The sequence below is a fragment of the Pseudorasbora parva genome, chromosome 5 (genome assembly GCF_024679245.1).
Source record: "Pseudorasbora parva isolate DD20220531a chromosome 5, ASM2467924v1, whole genome shotgun sequence".
Lineage (NCBI taxonomy): Eukaryota > Metazoa > Chordata > Actinopteri > Cypriniformes > Gobionidae > Pseudorasbora > Pseudorasbora parva.
In genome coordinates, this window is record NC_090176.1 from 47,674,556 (window position 1) to 47,696,078 (window position 21,523).

General features: G+C 38.5%; 1 protein-coding gene across 5 annotated transcripts in view; it reads left to right on the plus strand.

Moving 5' to 3' along the window:
- cobll1b (cordon-bleu WH2 repeat protein-like 1b) overlaps positions 1-21,523 on the plus strand; it is a 74,548-nt gene that overhangs the window by 25,886 nt on the left and 27,139 nt on the right. For 4 of the 5 annotated variants that reach the window (XM_067444568.1, XM_067444571.1, XM_067444569.1 and 1 more), the window contains exon 3: positions 18,434-18,625. In XM_067444568.1, the coding sequence (XP_067300669.1) occupies positions 18,434-18,625 (192 nt within the window). Of the gene's footprint in view, positions 1-7,179; positions 7,315-18,433; positions 18,626-21,523 lie in introns of those variants that run through there. The other variant, XM_067444572.1, reaches the window with a different exon arrangement.

A 21,523-nucleotide genomic window follows, 5' to 3' on the forward strand; every position in this document is an offset into this window, starting at 1 on the left:
TTTGTGTTGCACAGAAGAAAAAATGTTTCATACAGGTTTGGAACGACATGAAAGGTGAGTGACAGAATTTAAATTTTTGGGTGAACTACCCCTTTAAGTCTTTATTCACTAATTCAATGAGCACTTACATCCCTACTGGTCACTTAAAGGGTTAGTTCACCCAAAAATGAAAATTCTGTCATTAATTCCTCACCCTCATGTCGTTCGACACCCGTCAGACCTCTATTCATCTTCCGAACACAAATTAAGATATTTTTGTTGAAATCCGATGCTCAGAAAGTCCTTCATTGACACCAATGTCATTTCCTGTCTCAAAACCTATAAAAGGCACTAAAGACGTCGTTACAAAGCCCATCTCACTACAGTGGCTCTACAATCATTTTATGAAGCAAAGAGTTTTTCTTTTTACTTTTTGTGCACAAAAAAAAACCTAAATAACGGCTTGTATAGTAATGGGCCGATTTCAAAACAGCTTCGAACTGTTATGAATCAGCGTATTGATTTATGATTCAGACGAATCATAGAAGAGCAACTTTGACTGAAATAACCACTCGCTAAAAGAAGGTATGCAGCAAAGCATTTGTGAAGCCACAACACGCACAACCTTGAGGCGGATGGGGTACAACAGCAGAAGACCCCACCGGGTACCACTCATCTCCACTACAAATAGGGAAAAAAGGATACAATATGCACAAGCTCACCAAAATTGGACAGTTGAAGACTGGAAAAATGTTGCCTGGTCTGATGAGTCTCGATTTCTGTTGAGACATTCAGATGGTAGAGTCAGAATTTGGCGTAAACAGAATGAGAACATGGATCCACCATGCCTTGTTACCACTGAGCAGGCTGGTGGTGGTGGTGTAATGGTGTGGGGGATGTTTTCTTGGCACACTTTAGGCCCCTTAGTGCCAACTGGGCATCGTTTAAATGCCACGGCCTACCTGAGCATTGTTTCTGACCATGTCCAGTGGTGGTATTGAAAAAGCATACTCCAATACAAGTACTGTTATTTGCAAAAAATGTAGCTCAAGTAGAGTAAAAGTACATGTCCTAAATACTACTCAAAGTAGGAGTAAAAGTAGCCCTTAAAAGTACTCGAGTAGTGAGTATTATGCTATAAATGTTATTCCACCTTATACCCAGCAAATAAAAAATGTAGCATGCTTTTTTATGATTGATTCTCAGTAAGAACAAAAAACAAAACATGAGATCACCAACAGTATTTCACTATTTCTTTGGCTAGGCCTATTTCTTTTTATTTTTGACTGCTAGCACTAAAAATATAGGCATTTAATATTTGAGAAATCAACCAATAATCTGGTAACATTTATGACAACCATTCTGTTGAGGTTATCTTGCGGTTAATTAAAAAAAGTTGCAAAGTGTTTTACATTAACAATTTTACACACAAAAAAGCAGAGTTATTTCTTTTCAAGATGCATTTATACTGCATTAATTTCATTGGATATTTTCTCTGTAAAAAAAATACAACTTAAGAAACACTTAAGAAATCTGAATCGATTTTTACCACTGATTATTTTTGCTTGCAATTAAAAAATAAACCTTATTTAAATATTAATCTGATGTTTTATTAAAGTTATTTGCTATATGTGAGAACACATTACATTAAAATATGCTGACAGAAAGTCGGTTAATGTGTTTACATGTTAAACAAAATCGATCTAAGGGACAAAAATCTAGCAGTCACGATCGATTAATGCCTAATACACTTTGAAGCCTGGAACACAATCAAGCTAAATTACGTGTTTCCAGCAGATGGCGTTGCGAACAGAATACAGACCATTTGTGCGTGTATTAGAATGTGTAATATTCTGCGATCAATTTTTAGTAATTTTTTAAGGCAGTTTCACAAGAAGTATTTGTAATTCGTTACATTACACCACTGACCATGTCCATCCCTTTATGACCACCATGTACCCATCCTCTGATGGCTACTTCTAGCAGGATAATGCACCATGTCACAAAGCTCAAATCATTTCAAATTGGTTTCTTAATCATGGCAATGAGTTCACTGTACTAAAATGGCCTCCACAGTCACCAGATCTCAAACCAATAGAGCATCTTTGGGATGTGGTGGAACCATAGACTGTAAAAAAATATGGACGTAGTGTCCGTGACGTCACCCATAGGATTCCGATAAGCTGTTCTGAAGCCCTTAATTATGCAGAACTTTAAGGCTTTATATAATGTAAACGAGTGAGTTATAAAAAATTCACCCCCCTCACAGTTGTCATGAAGGGCAAAATTAGCCGTGTAGACCAAAACCACAATTTGTACCAGGCTGTAAACATGTTTTCTTCTGCTGTAAAGTTGGGCATTTTAACATGGGGCTCAATGAGATTCTGCTCCTTCTGGAGCCTGTCCCTAGTGGCCAGTCGAGGAATTGTAGTATCTCTGTCAACTGCAAGATGCTATCCTATCAATATGGGCCAACATTTCTAAAGAATGCTTTCAGCACCTTGTTGAATCAATGCCACGTAGAATTTAGGCAGTTCTGAAGGAGAAAGGGGGTCAAACACAGTATTAGTATGGTGTGCCTAAAAATCCTTTAGGCGAGTGTGTGTGTGTGTGTGTATATATATATATATATATATATATATATATATATATATATATATATATATATATATATATATATATATATATATATATATATATATATATATATATATATATATATATATATATATATATACTATTTTACTATTTTAATATACATTCTGTGTGGCGTCATGATGAAACATGGACACGAATGAGATTTCAGAACTTTATGCCATAATTTTCAGTGTATAACGACCTACAGTACATTTCAGTTAATTACCCAAAGCTACTGTATGACTTCAGAAGACCTGATATGTAGCGCAAAAGGTGTTTTTATATCAACTTTGGCTCAATCAATAGTGTCAATCTGTTTGCCTGATCAATGACCAACGAGTGAGTGTTTAGGAAAATATTTATTTATTTATTTATTATTAATATTTTATGTTATTCATCATTTTTTTAGCATGTTTGGTGGTGCAGAAAAGACACACTTCACCTTTAAACCTTTAAGGTTTAGTGACTGCCCATTAGATTTTGATTGTTTTGCAACAGCTTTTCTCCATCACATAACCACAATTGTGCTTGTAAAAACCCGATTGGAGCCGAAAACTGACAGCTGGGCCAATGCAGAATTGTTTGGAATATGGTGCCAGTTTATCTCATTAAGTGAAATCTGGAGATTTAGCCAAACAATCTGCTTCCTCCTACGCAACATTCTGGTTTGGCGTCACTGCTGGCTTCTGTTTGTGAACGAGTCTCATGATAAAGAGCTGAATCTGGTAGACAGATGACCACATGAATCACAGCTGTGTGTTGGGGGAAGATTTTGGGTTCTCATTATTATGCCATTTGTGATTCTGTCAGGAGGGACTTTCTTCCCTGCACCTGATGAAATACATGTTCGTTGGCAGAGTTTTCCACCTGAAATTCCCACACTTGCTTCACTCCAATAAAGGGTCATGAACACATTACAACAATCTTGCAAAAGCATGTTTGTGATGTCATGACAGGATTTGAAATGATTCAGAAGGTCTAATAAAAGGCTTTTTTATTAGATCGTCATTGCATCAGAATTCCCAGAAAAGGTCACGTGGTTTCTCCGCAGTACAAGCAAGCGATGCTTAATCAATCATTTCCATTCGGCCACCGATTGAATCAGCTGTTATCGGCTCGTCGCCCAGAGTGTGTTGAAGCTGATGTGGTCATGAGGGATCACATAATTAGGTCCATCTCTCAAGGAAAAGCCCAGATAATAACAAGATCACAGGCGCTGGAAAAGAGAAGTGCTGTTTTTCTTCTAGCAGGTTTAATTGAACCTCTGGGCCCTGACATGCCTGAGCAAGAATTTGAGCGAATACTTCTGTATTATGCTGCTGCTCTTTTGTAGTTGCACAAGTCATCTCTGAGTCTGTGTTAAACAGATGAAAGGTGCGTTGCGTTAGACTTTAAATGAGTTGTCTGCTAATATGTATTTTGTGTAGCTGATACTGTTACTGGTATCGGATATCTGGAGAACAGAGTGGCTGATTTTATGTAAACTTATGAAAGTTACAAAAGCAACATGTTATGCTACATAATTATGTATATAAATACACACTCATTCATGTATATACTTAAGAAGTATGTTATACACTATTTTGCCAAAAGTTTTGGGACACCCCTCCAAATAATTTAATTCAAGTGTTTCAGTCACTTCCATGGCCACAGTTGTATAAATCAAGCACCTAGGCATGCAGACGCTTCTACAAACATTTGTGAAAGAATGGCTCGCTCGCAGGAGCTCCGTGAACTCAAGCATGGTACTGTGATATGTTGACATGCTGAGGCTCACAGTGTGCAGAAGTCACTTTCAGTCAACTTTCTGCAGAGTCAATAGCTAGTACAGACCTCCAAACTTTGTGTGGTCTTCAGATTGGCTCAAGAACAGTGTGTAGAGAGCTTCATGGAATGGGTTTCCATGGCCGAGCAGCTCATCCAAGCCTTACATCACCAAGTGCAATGCAAAGCGTCGGATGCAGTGGTGTAAAGCACACCGCCACTGGACTCTAGAGCAGTAGAGACGTGTTCTCTGGAGTGACCAGTCAAGCTTGTAAGGCTGAAAAAACTAGTAGATGCCGAAATGTCTAAATGAGGAACAAGGACTCTGAGAAAATAAAGGAAATTAACATCTGAACTGTCCCTCATACACCACTGGAGATGCAAGTCTCACCTCAGTATCAGCTAATGTACATCTTTCCCTGTTGCCCTCTCCCCCAATTCCTTCCCTCTCTCATGCTGAGATCACTGAAAATACACACAAAATCTCTATGTTGTATCAGTCCACACGATATAATATTATATGATATCGTTTGAAATGTCTTAGTGTGACTGGTACAAAGATCTCATCCCCACAGAAGTTAACCAAAAGATAATCAATGTTTTAAGAGTTTAGAGATATATTGTCATAGTATGTGGCTTTCAGCCATTTGGCCTGTGCATCAATACAAGTCTTGATTAATGCAAATTCCCATTGTGAACTCGTGTTTACATTTGAAAGAGTTTGTACATTTGTTTCTGGGTACTTAAGGGAATGTTGCAAAGAGCTCAGGGCTTTGACGCTTTAAACAGGTCAGCCCGTAATGCTGGATGTCTCAAGATAGCCTAAATTATGTAATTTTCAGAAGTCAGGTACATATGTCATTCTTTACTTCAGAGTATTTGATGTTATATATTGATTACCTTTGAATTGATTATGTAATTGGCTTTATACATTTACCTGACTGTTAATTAACTGTTACACTTTGATTAATTCTGACTTGCTCTGGAATTATTCAGGTTGGGTATAATTTCAACAAAGGGTTAAACGAAACAATTAAATCCGTAGTTAAACTATTAAATATAATGACCAAATAACTAATTGGCATTCTAGCCTAAATTCAAAATTATGATTTAAATGGAGTCAGATAAAGAGAAGTTTGAATAAAATCCCTTTACCCCGCTAAAAAGACCGTATGCACATCGACCGTCACCTGCCGATCGTTAGCCTCCATTGGGACGATTTGGGCGGCCTTACAACCTCTGTCTGACAAGTCTAGGTTTGGCGGTTGCCAGGAAAACGGCACTTGCCTGACTGCATTGTGCCAAGTGTAAAGTTTGGGGGAGGGGGGGTTATGACATGGGGTTGTTTTTCAGGGGTTGGGCTTGGCATCTTAGTTCCACTGAACGGAACTCTTAATGCTTTCAGGATACCAAGACATTTTGGACAATTTCATGCTCCCATCTTTGTGGGAACAGTATGGGGATGACCCCTTCCTGTTCCAACATGACTGCGCACCATTGCACATAGCGTCGGTCCATAAAGATATGAATGAGTGAGTTTGGTGTGGAGGAACATGACTGTCCTGCACATAATCCTTACCTATTTCCAAAAGAACACCTTCGGGATGAACTAGAGCGGAGACTGCGAGCCGGGCATTCTCGTCCAACATCAGTGCCTGACCTCACAAATGCGCTTTTTGAAGAACGGTAAAAAAAAAGGCTCTTAAATCTTCCCAGAAGAGCTGTTATAGCTGCAAAGTGTGGGCCATCTCCATATTAAACCCTATGGATTAAGAATGGGATGTCATTAAAGTTTATGTGCATGTAAAGGCAGATGTCCCAAAACTTTTGGCAATATAGTGTATATTAATTTTATATATAAATATAAAAAAAATCTTAAATTTATACATGTATGCGATTAAAAAATGCGATTACTTGCAATTAATCAGTTTGACAATTTATATAATGGCCAGTAGGGTTTTGTCACAGAGCTTTAGTTCAAAAATGACAATAATGAATTTGAAATTAAATGAAATTTGAATGAAATATATATTCCACTTTCCTACAGCATTGCAAATTGTACAGATTTATTATTTATTTATTCTATATTCTTTGCTTTGTGTTGAAATATGTTTGCATTGTATTTTTTAGCTGCATGAATTTGCAAACTTGAAATTTATTACGCAGCGAAAAAATTTAGGGATGCCTGCTTGCATTACCATTCTTGTAAGTGCTTACTTAGAGAATGCTTTAGCAGTTCGTTTGTTGGATAGAAATGAGTATGGTCTGTTTTTGAGGGTGTGGAAAGAGCCGGATCAGGCTGAAATTATATAAAAATGTAGGAAACTGGGACCCGCCTTTCAATGAATGCTTACATCTGCAGCAAACATTCTTTTTATAACTTTTCTCACGACTCTCTCCGTCCTTGCAGTCTACTGCTTCCATTAACTTCAATGTTCTCTAGTGTGCATGCTTGCATTGTGGTTTGATAACAGCAAAGCAAACATAGACGAAAGCGATAAGACTTGATTGCATTAGCATAATCAGTCTCTGAATGACCAATGCCATTCTGTTACCCACCAGCCTTTGACTTCACAGAGTGGAGACACATCTTTGGCCATGATCAGCTGCTCTGCTTCACTTTAACACACACACACACACACACACACACACACACACACACACACACACACACACACACACACACACACACACACACACACACACACACACACACACACACACACACACACACACACACACACACACACTTACATAGCTTGACAGGCCTATGGGGAGTCTACTGTCATAAAGGGGTGTGGCCTTAAGGTAGGCCTGCCACTTTTGGGCAGAAACTTTCTCTAGTCGTGTCTTACTTGTTCACTGACTGACTGTGTGGATCAATGGGACATGTGAGTTGACTAAAAAGAGGAATTTCACACCGCAGCACAGGAGGTAAGAAAAAAGAATCAGGGTTTAATGAATGACTGTCATTGTCTTGTACCTGTAGGGCAGGTAACTCTAACGCAGAGCCTTTTGCTGCTCTTGTTCATGCATGTTCATGTCACTCAGCGCACAATGTGTTAGTTTATTCTAGTTGTGAAACCAGTCACACGACTGTACGTTATGCGTTTGCTTCGATTTTACCTGGAAAATAAGAAACTGTGCATGTCTATACGTTGAGTGTTGCTGGGTTGAAAAGTTGGTCTGAAGTTTATGAAGTAAAGTTCTAAAGTTAAGCTGCATTGTTCCTAAAATATCCCGGATGGAGTCCGCTGTGAAGCAGGAAGGTGTCTTTTGGATATTGTTCAGCTCTTACAACACAAACCCACCTTTCCTCAATGGGCCAATACTGGCAGCAGCCCGTCACAATGCCCGAGTGGGACGCAAGGAAACCCCTGCTCGTTTGTCCCAGATTCACTCTGCACGCATGCATGCTTTTGAAACATTCTCCCAACAATCTCAGACAACAGTTAGCCTGATCCTACGCATAATGAAATTCCACGGAGCGCCGCATCTGTCGCTCCTCGCCCAGCAGCTGCAATTCTGCAGAATGCGTGGAATCCGAGCAGCCCGCATGTGGGTTCCCCCTGAGCTACTTCTACATGTTGTGCTTTCCCAGTATGATACGCGTATTAATGATTTCAGGTGACCCCAGATAGCCGCACTCTCCCTGAGCGCTTTAATAATGCAAGTGGTCTTTGCTGAGTAAGTATTGTAAACATTAATTAGGCTACTGTAGCTGACTCTTAGCCGCCCACAGGACCACACAGCCTTTAATAAAGTTGTTGGAAATGGGCGGGAGACTTCCCATGTGTGTGAATGGGTGTGTCACACTTCATTATCACACAATGTCCGGTTAAATGATAATATTAAGAAAAGACTTGCATAATTCTGAATTGTAGGAAGTCATAGACCTATGAAAGGAAAATGTTGTGTGTTCTCTCTCTCTCTCTCTCTCTCTCTCTCTCTCTCTCTCTCTCTCTCTCTCTCTCTCTCTCACTTACCTTTATGAGTTCAGAGTGATTAAAGGACTACTGTAAAAGTGATGTAATCAATGCTAATTTCAGGTTTGAATGGGTGTTAAGTGAATTAAAGGTTAGTTTATTTACAATTTTCAGCCTTTTAATGGTGTCCAGTGGTATTTATGTCGTTAAATTTAAACCAATGGCACTGTTATAATACATCTCATACTCACAATTTTTTGTAGTTCTTTAAAGGAGACCTATTATGCAAAATTCATAAATTAATTTTTTGAACATAAATGTGTTGGCAGTGTTTGTACACAACCACCCTTTAATGCTAAAACCCACTCCACCCACGCCGTTTTATATTCCCCATGAATCATAAACAGTGTCTCAAAATGAGTCATTTGCGATTTCTACACATTACGACATCACAATATATCAGGCCCCGCCTACAACTGCTGACTGACTCTGCCCTATTAGCTTAGCTCCTCCCCTGAGTGAGCTGTACACAGCCCACCATGATTATCTCCTCGCTAGAACAGCTGGTAGGAAAACAAGAATGTCAACCTATGTGAAAAACTAAATGTTCTGTTGTTGGCTGTATCAATGAGAGACTTCTTTCAAACCATTAAGAAATCTTTTGAATGGAAGTTTATTTTGAATGCTTATCTACATGATGAAACTACTTCAATTCCCATTTTGCCTGTTGAAAATAAGCTTGTAAATGGATTTTCTTCCACCCTCATAACACACAAAGCACTCGTATCGCACATCTTTTACAGCTTTTAGTTTTAAAAGCGAAGTGCTCAAGTTAAAATAAGATACATTTTTAGGAAATGCATCTCAACCTCTTGCGTTGACCACTGCAAGATGCAGACATACATTTCCCCGGTGTCACAGACCAGGTTAAATCTAGTCCCAGCAATGCATGTTTTTAACTGAAAGTCACTGCCATTGTTTTCTCTCAAGGCACACATTAATGTTTTTTTTTCAAAGGCATGTTTATAAAAGCTACTTAAATGCCCTAATTGAACTGTTATACTTCCGAGAGAGAGAGAGAGAGAGAGAGAGAGAGTGTGTGTGTGTGTGTGTGTGTGTGTGTGTGTGTGTGTGTGTGTGTGTGTGTGTGTAGTGTGTATGACTTAAGTGTATTGTAACTTAAGTACACTACTTGACAGTTTCATGCGCTTTTGTACTAGTGTTTGTTCGTTTTAAATGCTCCTTTCATCCGCTGTGTTCAGACTTGTGTTTGATGTTTGCTACATTCAGGATGTGTATACTTTCTTGGTGCAGATCAAATAAAAAAGGAGTTTATATACCTGGCTTATTTAAAATTGAGGATGCAACGCATCATGATACCTAATGGAATCGAATCATTGACATGATAATATAATCAGAATTGAATCGTGAGATCAGTGACGATACACACCCCAAATCCTTCATATAGACACAATATTGCAGTGGTCTTGCTGAGACTCTGGTATATATTTGATCTTATATTTGTCAATGCATGTGTGCTTTAAAAGCTAAAATCAGCTATTTGAAAGTTGCAACACAAACTTGATCCATTGTTCCTGATGGAAATCTAAAGCCCAAATCTCTCAAATAATATTTTGTAGCAGTTTTTTTTTTAGCTCCACATTTCTTTTTTGGATATTTTAAGCAAAATTTTAATGAAGTACTTCATTAAAACAGCTTTTTTCTAGTGTACCAGAAGACGTGTAGTTGCTAAACGTATGTTGGTAAACAGTATTTTCATCTATATATCGTGTAGCATTTAAAATCATCTCAGGATGAAAGTAGCAGATGTCCAGAGTAAGCAGAAATGGAATCTAGACAAAAAAAGCTCAAATATAAGAGAGTTTTCATAATACTTCAATTTTGGGAAAAAATGCATTCACACTGGCCCTCATTTATCAATCTTGCGTAGAAACAGGCGTATATGTTGGCGTAAGATTATGCTTACACTCCTCTCACCGCCTAATTTATGAAACTGTGCGCACCTCTGCAATTCAGGGCTGCGTTCCACTCCACTTTAAGACACGCACTTGCAAACTTCCCTAAGCACTTCCCCTTGGGGGAATCCCTGCCGCCATTTTGAAGTGCGTTCCACTTCGTGAAGTGGACAAGGGAAGTTTGTATGGACAGACCCTTGCTCCCTCGATTTTGACCGAGTGAGCGAGTCTACTTCATATGTACACTTCAGACAGCTTCATATACCACAATGCAACGCGATTGTGACGTCACCACATATCACGTTTAATTTACCCCACCACAAACAACTATAACTATTTTTAAAAACATTTAAAACAACCCAAACACATCCATATACATATAGAATGCTGCATTAAACAATTTCGTAAAGGTAAAAAATAAATAATATATCAACTCCATAATGGATTCCAAGTGATCAAGGGCTTAGGGCGTTCCAGTCTATGGTTCCAGTTCAGTCCATTTGCAAAGTTTCCGCCAGTAGTGGGCACTCATGCAACGTAGGCATGACGCACATCCGAGTGAACGAGACGGAGGGAAGTTTGCGAGTGAAGGGGATAATAAAAATGAACTGGAACGCAGCATATGTGTACGCAATACTTGCCCTTGATAAATCCCGCGGCTGAAAACGATCGTCATTAGAATAACACGCCCCTATATATTCAAGTCTCCGCCTCCCGCACGCCCTCATTTTACGCCATGGACACACGGAAGACGGCAAAGAAGCGAAACTTCTCCGACGTGGAGATCGGGCGCGCTCTATCATCTCACTAGTCCACTAGTCAGGGCACTGATTAGGACATAAGTCAATGGGCTGACTCCCTGATCAGTGCTCTGACTACTGAACTATTGAGATGATTGAGACGCACCCATCGAGATCACCAGGGAAGTGGAAAAAAAAAACGAAATTGTTTTATTTAAGAGTATAAAGAGTGGGAATAAAGGCACCCACAAAAACAAAATATGGACCCAAATTACGAATAATTACGAGCTGAAATACGAGCTCATATGAGTAATAATATGAGTAGTTTGAAATACGTTATAAGATTACGAGCTGTTAATAGTGTGGGGGTTGAGAAGCGCACCCCAGCAGTTTCTGTTTGGATAAGAAATTACCATCCCAATGCATTATTTTACAGCACGTTTTGAAACAATTAGCATTTGATTTCGTATCACGGCATGTATTGGGGTGTACGACAGTGATGATGATGTGATGTGGAGTATTCATTCACATTAATAATTACATGACAATTTGTAAGATTCTTCTTTTTCTTCTTCTTCTTCTTCTTCTTCTTCTTCTTCTTCTTCTTCTTCTTCTTCTTCTTCTTATTATTATTATTATTATTTTTATTATTATTAATGACGCTTGTTATTTAGAAGAAGAATGTCGTTTTTATTGATTTTATTATTATTTAAAAGAAGAAGGTCATTTTTATTATTTTGTCAGTCTGAATTATTTTAGTCCCAGTCCGTGCGCAGCTGCTGGGCCAGGCGGGCCGGTAAAGCGCGCAGGCTCGCGACTGTAGGAATACATATGCCTACAAATCAAACTCTTTGGTAAAGTCACACAAATTAAACATTGACGTTCATGTTGCACAAAAATAAACACTGAATGTTGTTGTTGTGGTTTTTAACAGTGGGTCATATAGCATATCTTGTCAGTGCGTTTTGTGTTAGGAATTGTTTTTCTGCGCATTTTCACACTAACTCAAACGTGCGTACACCACCTCCTGAGCTGGCGTAGGATTTGAGCGTGCCGTACGCCAACGTCCATATTGATAAATCTCAAAGTCACCGTGGGTTTGGGTGTACGCAAGGTGTACGCTGGAAATTTGGTGTACGCACTTTTGATAAATGAGGGCCACTGTGAGCCAGATCAGTTGGGGGGGAAGGGGTCTGTTCTGGTATTTCAAATATTCCAGTAATGAGCCTCAAGACCTGAGTTTATGATGTCTTTGATCCGAGATAGTCTAAATGTGTTGTTGTGTGTGTTGAGTCGTTACTGTAATAATGCAGATTACCCAGCATTACGATCTCTGCATCCTGTATACGGTGAACACATGGCCGCTTGCTTTAAAGTTTTGCATTGTTTTGAGGACTCAGAAAATAGCAGCACATGTTGTTCAGGTTTTTTTTTTTTCACCACAACAGGTGTTTTGAATATAAGTGTTGAGGTGCAATCTGTAGTGCTCTTATGTGACCTGCATTGAGACATCGTAGGTTTGGCATGTTAATTAATTAAATTATGTGTGCAAACATTCACTGAGACATTAGTCATGTTCCTTAATGACATCATGATGTTAACCCAACTTAATTTATTACAGTTGCTTTCTCCAGCAGTGTTCACACTAAAAATGGTCACGGTTTCCAGAAAAATATTAAGCAAACTTTTTTTTAACATTTTTACTGTATAAGAGACTTATTTCAAAAACATTAAGAAATCTTACCGACCCTAAACTTTTGAATAGTGGTGGATTTTCTGATGAATAAACTACTTAAAATTTAAATTTCCTGTTGAAAATCAGCTTATATCAGCATATTACAAAATAAAGCAAATTCGTAAGATGTTTACACCGTAAGATCTGTCTTTTTTTCTGCCTGCGTGTGTGAGCAAAGCATGTACTGTGTGCGTTTGTGTGAGAGCTCTAGTTTATTGAGGATATGTGGTTGTGTTTAATGATAGCTATCTGTGGTGATGATGAATGAGTCTAGATCTCAAAGCGATGCGTCACAGGAAAAGGCCTCCCTCCAGTCAAGCTCCAACACGCCGGTGCGTCATTCACTGTTCTGAGATAGTGGTCAAAAAGTCTCCAGATCAACTCACTGTGATCAGACATCCATCATTTGCTTCTGCTTTCAGATTCACAGTTCTGCCTAAATCCATTCTACAGACACCCCCCCCCCCCCAAAAAAAAAAAAAAAAAAAAAAAAAAAAAAAAAAAAAAAAAAAACAGCATCAAAGCATTCGGTCAACTGGTCAGCTTTTGACTATGCAGCCCAGTCGCATGTTTGATTGCAAGCCTCTCAAGTCAACAAAACAAGTAAAACAGTGGATGCTATCAGATGCTTACATGAAGCTCTTTGTGATTCAAATTCAACTGACAGCAAAAGCTGCTGCAATGTGTGTCCCTTTCATCTGACTAATTTAATTTCTTTGACTAGAATACTTTGAATCGAATACTATAATTACACTATATTGCCAAAAGTATTGGGACACCCCTTCAAACCATTGAATTCAGGTGTTCCAGTCACTTTCATGGCCACAGGTGTATAAAATCAAGCACCTAGGCATACAGACGCTTCTAAACATTTGTGAAAGAATGGGTCGCTCTCCGTGATAGGTTGTTACCTGTGGAATAAGTCTATTAGTGAAATTTCCTCACTACTAAATATTTCACGGTCAACTGTTAGTTGCATTATAACTAAGTGGAAGCAATTGGGAATGACAGCAACTCAGCCCAACCCCCAGGGTCAGCACATGCTGAGGGTCACAGTGTGCAGAAGTTGCCAACTTTCTGCAGAGTCAGTAGCTTCAGATTAGCTCAAGAACAGTGTGCAGAGAGCTTCATGGGGTTTCCATGGCCGAGCAGCTCATCCAAGCCTTACATCAGCAAGTGCGATGCAAAGCGATGCCACCACTGGACTAGTGGAGAACAGTACTAGCCTGACTGCATTGTGGCGAGTGTACAGTTTGGTGGAGGGGGGTTATGGTGTGGGATTGTTTTTCAGGGGTTGGGCTTGGCCGCTTAGTTCCAGTGAAAGGAGCTCTTAATACTTCAGCGTACCAAGACATTTTGGACATTTTCATGCTCCCAGTTTTGTGGGAAGAGTTTGAGGATGGCCCCTTCATAAAGACATGGATGAGCGAGTTCGGTTTGGAGGAACTTAACTGGCCTGCACAGAGTCCTGAACTCAACCCGATTGAACAACTTTGAGATGAATAAGATTGGAGACTGTGAGCCAGGCCTTCTCGTTTAACATCAGTGCCTGACCTCACAAATGGAATTTCTTACAAAAAAATTGTCAAAAACTTCATTAAACACACTCCTAAACCTTGTGGAATGCCTTCCTAGAAGAGTTGAAGCTGTTATAGCTGCAAAGGGTGGGCCGACTCTATATTAAACCCTATGGGTTAAGAATGGGATGTTATTAAAGTTCATGTGCATGTAAAGGCAGTTCCAACACTTTTGGCAATATTTAGAAAGTGTATTATGTGTAAAAAATGATGTGTATTTAGAAAGGTAAGATGAGCACTGGTTCTCAACAGGTTTTTGTTCAGGACATTTAATATAAAGGGTACAGAAGTAATAGTACATTTTACCATAAGCTGCATAGGCGCAACAATATGCGTTTTGCATTTAATTCTCAAATTTCTGTGGAATTTCAGTAGTTTTATGCTCTGCAACTATTGACTGCAACCATGTTTATCCTCACCCATAATTAGCATTGTCTGAGTTGGATTCACTTTTACATTGTGTAGTTTGGTTCAAGTGACAAATTAATTTGGGCCAAAGTACTGTAGACATCTTCATGCCTTGTAGCAGGTAGCAGATTAGAGCTAGGCTATAATATATTATACGCTGTGTAACAGTCAAACAGTTCAAATTCCAAATAGCATTTGTGTGTGTTTCATGTTGCAAAATGTGTCAGATCGCAAATCATGATGCAATGCGAGTAGCGCCCGTGTTGCACTATTGCATGCATTGCATTGATTCCAGTCAGTTTGGACAGGACAGTGTTGTCATTACATTGACTGAGCATTAGTGTCATGCTAAAACATTAGATCCGTGCGATACAGTAGATCTCGATATAGACCGTCTGTCTCAAATGTTAAAGGGCTGGTTGATTATGATTTGACTTTTTTAACTTTAGTTAGTGTGTAAGGTTGCTGTTTCAGCAGCATAAACAACATCTGCAAAGATATGACGCTCAAAATTTAAAGCAAAGGAAATATTTATTTAAATAGCTTCTTAAGGACTACAAAGAGCTGGTAGGAACTACACAAGCTTCCTCCCGGGTTAGTGATACCACTTACCCTGAAATTTACATAAATCCTGCCACTACAGATGGCGTGTTTTTGCTCACCCTCAAAAAGTGACAATTTTAACATGCTATAAAAAAGTATTGTATTTTTTGGGGTATTTTGAGCTAAAACTTCACATTCACACTGACATCAGAGACTTATTTTACATTTTGTAAAAAGGGGCAATCAACCACCCCTTTAATCAAACAATTGTGGTATCATGGAGAAAAATTTTCCTGTAGATATTTGGTTTTGACTTGGTGTCAAATTTTGGGAGGGATTTTAAGGTATGCTTGCTAGGTGATTTTCTCAAATTTGGCTTTGCTGATTTTGTCTAGCTCAGTAATTACTTTTTTCGATTCCAACAGACATACATATTTTTTTTTTTTATGGAGAATGTGAAAATAACAATAACCCACATTTGAAAATTAGCTCCTTGCAACTCATTTTGCCAGCATGGGTCACATATATATATCTAAAGCTGTGCAATAATATAGTTTAGATATTTTGCAATGATATGTCAAGCAATGATGCATGCAGTCAAGATTTGCTATATTGTATGTATTGGCTTACGTGAGTGTAGGTACAGGTAAAATTGGATGTACTAAAGTTGGATGTACTATCCAACATTAACATTCATTATGGAGATGTTTGTTAACTATAAATTATTACCTGGTAAACTATGCATTGCAGTATTCAGGAATTACAGAGAGGTTTGATAAAGCTGTTATTGTTAAAGAGGTAGACAGTTGTGAAACCTTGAAATATCAACATTGTGCATGCAGTGTCTCGGTCGATGTTTGAGCAGGTGTCTGCATGTGAGTTTGTCGACTGATTTAACCCTTCAAGGCCCATGGCTATACTTGCAGTTTGAAATGGAAATTTTATATTCATTAAATTCCTCTCAATCCACTGCATAAAAGTAATTCCATGTCCAAACAGATACAGATGGAAAGAAGAGAGAAAAAATATCATTTATTTTGTCTGGTAATGTTTTTCTGTGAACGATACATGCAATGCTGTGTTTTATGTTTTTTTTTTTTTAATGACAGATAATCCACTTAAATTCAATCAATCTCATAGTTCTGACTCTGAATTCTGATTGGACGAGCGAATGGCACCTTTAAAGAAAAATGACATTTGTGGAAATAAATCTTCTAATGCATGTTGATGAGCACTTTTGGTGGACACTAATGGAAGGTTTGCTATTTGAAACGTCTGTTTTGAATGTGTCTGCTTACCATGTCAGAAACCCTCGTGTTTACTTTGGCCTGCCGTACCAACTCAAATATAACACGCTATGCTAATGCATACATTTCAGGGGCTTTCCCAACTTCCTGCGTAATGTTTACACACTGTTCCTCAGGCCTGTACTATTTCTGACTGTCCTCAGGGAGTCGTGTAAGTCAAATAAAAAGCAGGTAATTGATATAAAATATCGTCTTGACAGACATTTGTGAAGTGTGTTCGTATTTGAGCCGATGGTTGCTTGGGATTTGTTGCGTTTCTGATGCCCTCCATTATTGTTATTCCAGAACATAACGTTCAGTCATTTTCTCATCTCTCTGGAGTCATCATATTTGGATTAATTTGACATTCAAACAAAACCCTCCTGCTTCATATGGCGTAATGGAGCCTGAGGTGTTCAATGCCCTGTAACCGAAAATTGAGCAACAAAGATTTTGGACAGTGTTTTATAGTGCTTGGACTAATGAGATTTAAAGGGATCATATCAAGGGGAATCAAATGTTCCTTGATCTTTTGAGGTTAGAGACGAGTTCATCCCAAGTGTCCTCCCAGTCCAAAAAGAGAATTAATTAAAATTGAGCTGTGTAAATCTGAAATGTGAAATGTCAGTCCGAGACAGTCATATGACCACACTTACACATCCTTGACCTTTTTTGGTCTGTCAAGTCGTGGTGAGGTAAAGCGCAGAAAGAAGCATAGGTACTATTATTCTTATTCTGTTGTTGAATGAGGATGGGGTTAAACCTGCAGACCTTGTTTGAGTACTTTTTTCTCATGCAAACATGCTATTTACGTAGAAGTCTTTAAGTCACAGCAGACAAAAAGAGCTTGTTTAAATGCTTGAAACATGCAATGCAAATGCAAACTAGTTGCATTAGAGTTTACACCCTTGATTCCACGGTCAGTTTTCTCTAAATATAGTGTGTTTAACAGGACAGTGTTTTGTAAACTGCTGGAGGCTGGTTTGCATGTAACTTGGTAAAGATGTTACTTTTTCAGTAGGGAGGATGAAGGAAGAGAAGAGACAAGGAACGGTTTTAATCAAATAAACAAGATAATCCAAAAGACACAAATGCAACTTAGACATAATGTCAAAAAGTTGTTATTGATGACAATGTTTTACCTTTTTACCCGTAGTAGTACATGCTCCAGGGTACCTACATTTTAGGGGATAAATAAGGTACAAAGTTGTCATTTTAAGGGTATTGCCCTTGTGACAATATGTTGTACCCCTAATGATAACATTTGTGCACATCTTTTTCTGACATTGTTCTGTTGTTGAATGAGGATGGGGTTAAAAACTATTTTGGATGTGACAGCAGACCTGCAGGCCTTGTTTGAGGGCTTATTTTTCACAACCTTTAAGCACAACAGCCAAAAGAGCTTGTTTAAAGGCTTGAAACGTACTGTACACAATTGTATGCATGCATATGCAAAATAGGCACACAATTTTATGTCATTTTGTTGCAAATCATGATGCAATATGAGTAGCCATGTTGCACTATTGCATGTATTACACCCTTGTCTCTAAATATTGTATGTTAAACAGGACAGTCAGTGTATTTTCTACATTGACCTAGCATTAGTGTCTGGTGACTAGTGTTTTGCTGCGCTTCGGCTATAAAAAATACACCCACTCTTGCATTGCATGTTTGTGCATTTTGGGGGCGGCGCCAAGAAGGGAGAGGTGTGTTTGTTTGGGTTGATTCCAAGTATCAACAGTGTTTCTCAGAAATTGCGTTCTGCACCTATAACTCTTAAATTCAACAGAAGATTATCATTAGCAATTATCATAACAGATGACACTTTCATGTTTTTAATCCGCTCTCTCTTTGTTTAACAGGAGATCATCGAAAAGCAAAGCACCTCCTCCACCTCCTGCCCAGAAAAGCCTGGATGCTCCATTGCTGAGCCACAAGCTCCCAGCATTCCCTCACCCTGCCATGGACCAGAAGGAAAACCTGCTGGAGCAGGACTTAACGCTCACCGTGGTCCTTCCCGGAGGGGTGGAGAAGACCATCGTGGTCCATGGCAGGTGAATAGTGTTGTTGGTTGTGTTTTAGATAGAGCTGTATTTGTAAACTGCTGGTTTGCAGGTAACTTGGTAATCATTTTAAACAGTGAAGATGAAGGAAGAGAAGAGCAAGTGACGTTTTAATCAAAATACAAAAAATCATAAATGCAACTTCGATGTAATGTCAAAACAAAGACTGGGTACATTGAACAATTTTAGCCCTGATTTTTGCAGAAATCACAGACACTTCAGCTTCAAATAATGTCTCGGCAGCATTGTGCTCTTTTGTTGACTTTGGTTGACACTGGAGTTTCCCTCCAGCCAGATGTAATCAGGGCTGGACTGGTAATCTGGCATACCAGGCATTTGCCCGATGGGCCGACGCACTTTGGGGCCGGTAGTGTTTTAAAAAAACAAAAAAAAAACAGTGTACCACTGACAACATGCAGCGACAGCGGCCCATTGGTTTGTCTTCTGAATTGACAAGCCGAAGCGAGAGACCTCCCTTCCATATTAGGCGCTATTTTTCTATTTATTTATTTATTAGGCTAGTATTTGAGCGCATGGAACTGCAAAAGGCGAATATCCGCACAGCGCAGCCGGCGACGAACGTACGCTGCGTTTAAATGCTGCTCTATACGGCACTTTGACTCCGAATTTAGTTTTATACAATCGTGTGATATGGGAACATTACAGGTTCTGTGTTGAATCAGCTGAAAACAGCCGCGAGCATGTATGACGAGGTAAAGTGGAAAACGACAATACACACAAACGGTTCAATTTAGTACAACCACAATTTACCTGGCAGCTACTAACAGCGAAGAAATATGGTGTTTTGGAAGAAACATTTATTAAAAATGTTGCTATATTACTTAAATTAACATTGCAGAATATAAATCATTTTATAGAGGCTGTTTTCGTATTTTCTACAGGTTTAGATTTTTTTTTAACTTACAAATATAATATTATATATGTTTTATATAGTTTAAAAAAACATATAGCCATATAATGAGGAGCAAGATTTACAGTCTATGTTTTTTACCTGTGACTACCATGATCTTACAGTTAAATGAAACTGGCCTACAGTTAAACTATAGTCTATAAAACTGTTTTAAAGTCTGCATCCCATGAATTAAGGACAAAGTATTAACTTTTTTTAATAGATTTAATGAAATTTAATAGCCTCATAAAAGATAGATATCAGTGTCTTACCTAAATGATGTGTTAACTCTTGAAAAATATGATTGTTCAACCCAAAAATGTGATCATTTACTCACCCTAATGTCATTCCAAACCTAAATGAATTTATTTCTGTGTAGCATAAAACAAAATAATTTGAGTCTGTTTTTTGTTCATACAATATTCAAATAGTAGCTTAACCAAAATGGCTTGATTGCCAACATTCTTCAAAACATCTTATTTTGTGTTTCACAGAAGTCATGCAGGTTTGGAACGACACGAGAGTGAGTGAATGATCACAGCATTTAAAAGCAGTAAATTTACTTTACTGCATCCTAGCTCAAAATCATCAGTGCTTTACTGCCAAGGGCATTTCTGTGTGACAAAAAAAGCAATATTAAGTTTATATCGCATTTGCAGCAAATTCGATAATATCTATCATGATTTTTAATTTTGCATTATCTCCAATTTAAGGCCCCAACCCCAGCAAAAACATTCACGGGGAACACATGGGCCGGATGGGCTGGGTATGCCAGAGCTGAATTTTAGCCCCAGTCCAGCCCTGGATGTAATAATTGCCACATATTTTAGAAAATTAACATTGTAAACAAATTAGAATACAGATGTGCTTGAGGAATTTGTTGGGTAACCTTTAGACACAAGACTGGACATTTGTGGCTTTTGAAAACTTTTTATTAGGACACAACGTTGGCTATGTTAATGTTGTGTACTCGTTAGCACTGGTCAGATATTATTTCTCATGATCTTATAAATCTAATCCTTTACTTATTCAAATACCACTGTTCAAAAAGTTTATGATGATCTAATCAAATTGCCTACAAACTATTTATAACATGCCGCATGTTTGCCTGGAGCTAATAAACATTGCAGAAATTTAAGTTTAAGCCTGAGCACATGAACATATTGGTTCACTCGCAGCTGTGTCAGTTTCTGTAGCCCTAACAACCTGAACCGTAATGGATTATTATAGTAACTTGATACAAAAATTCTCAAAGCCAAATCGATTTTACGGAACTTTACTTTTAAATGAATATGTTAGACTTCTGCATGGAAGGCGTTAATCTCTGAGCTGTTCTGTATATGAGATCATGAAGATTGTCAAATGATTGCCGTTATGAAACTAATCAGATGATTGCTGCAGTGAGTCAGCTGGGTGGGGCGGCATGTTCCTCAGAGCTCCTGCAACTAATCTTGGGTTGGTTTGGATCAGAATGACGTTAGAGTAATACTGCATCTTACTATGCTGTTTGTGATCATCATTAAACACTTGATCGATTTCAGCAGCTGCATCATGTGCTGTTCTCTTTGTGCCGTGCTATGGTCAGTGTGTTTTCTGTCCTCGACACCTCATCTCAACCGCTAAATTTGCGACAGTGAGATTTACTTAAACTTGGCTAAATATTATTACTTAGATATTTTTGGTAACAACTCAAAATATACTTGTAATAACATAAACTTTCTATCTATCTATCTATCTATCTATCTATCTATCTATCTATCTATCTATCTATCTATCTATCTATCTATCTATCTATCTATCTATCTATCTATCTATCTATCTATCTATCTATCTATCTATCTATCTATCTATCTATCTATCTGTCTGTCTGTCTGTCTGTCTGTCTGTCTGTCTGTCTGTCTGTCTGTCTGTCTGTCTGTCTGTCTGTCTGTCTGTCTGTCCGTCCGTCCGTCCGTCCGTCCGTCCGTCCGCCCGCCCGC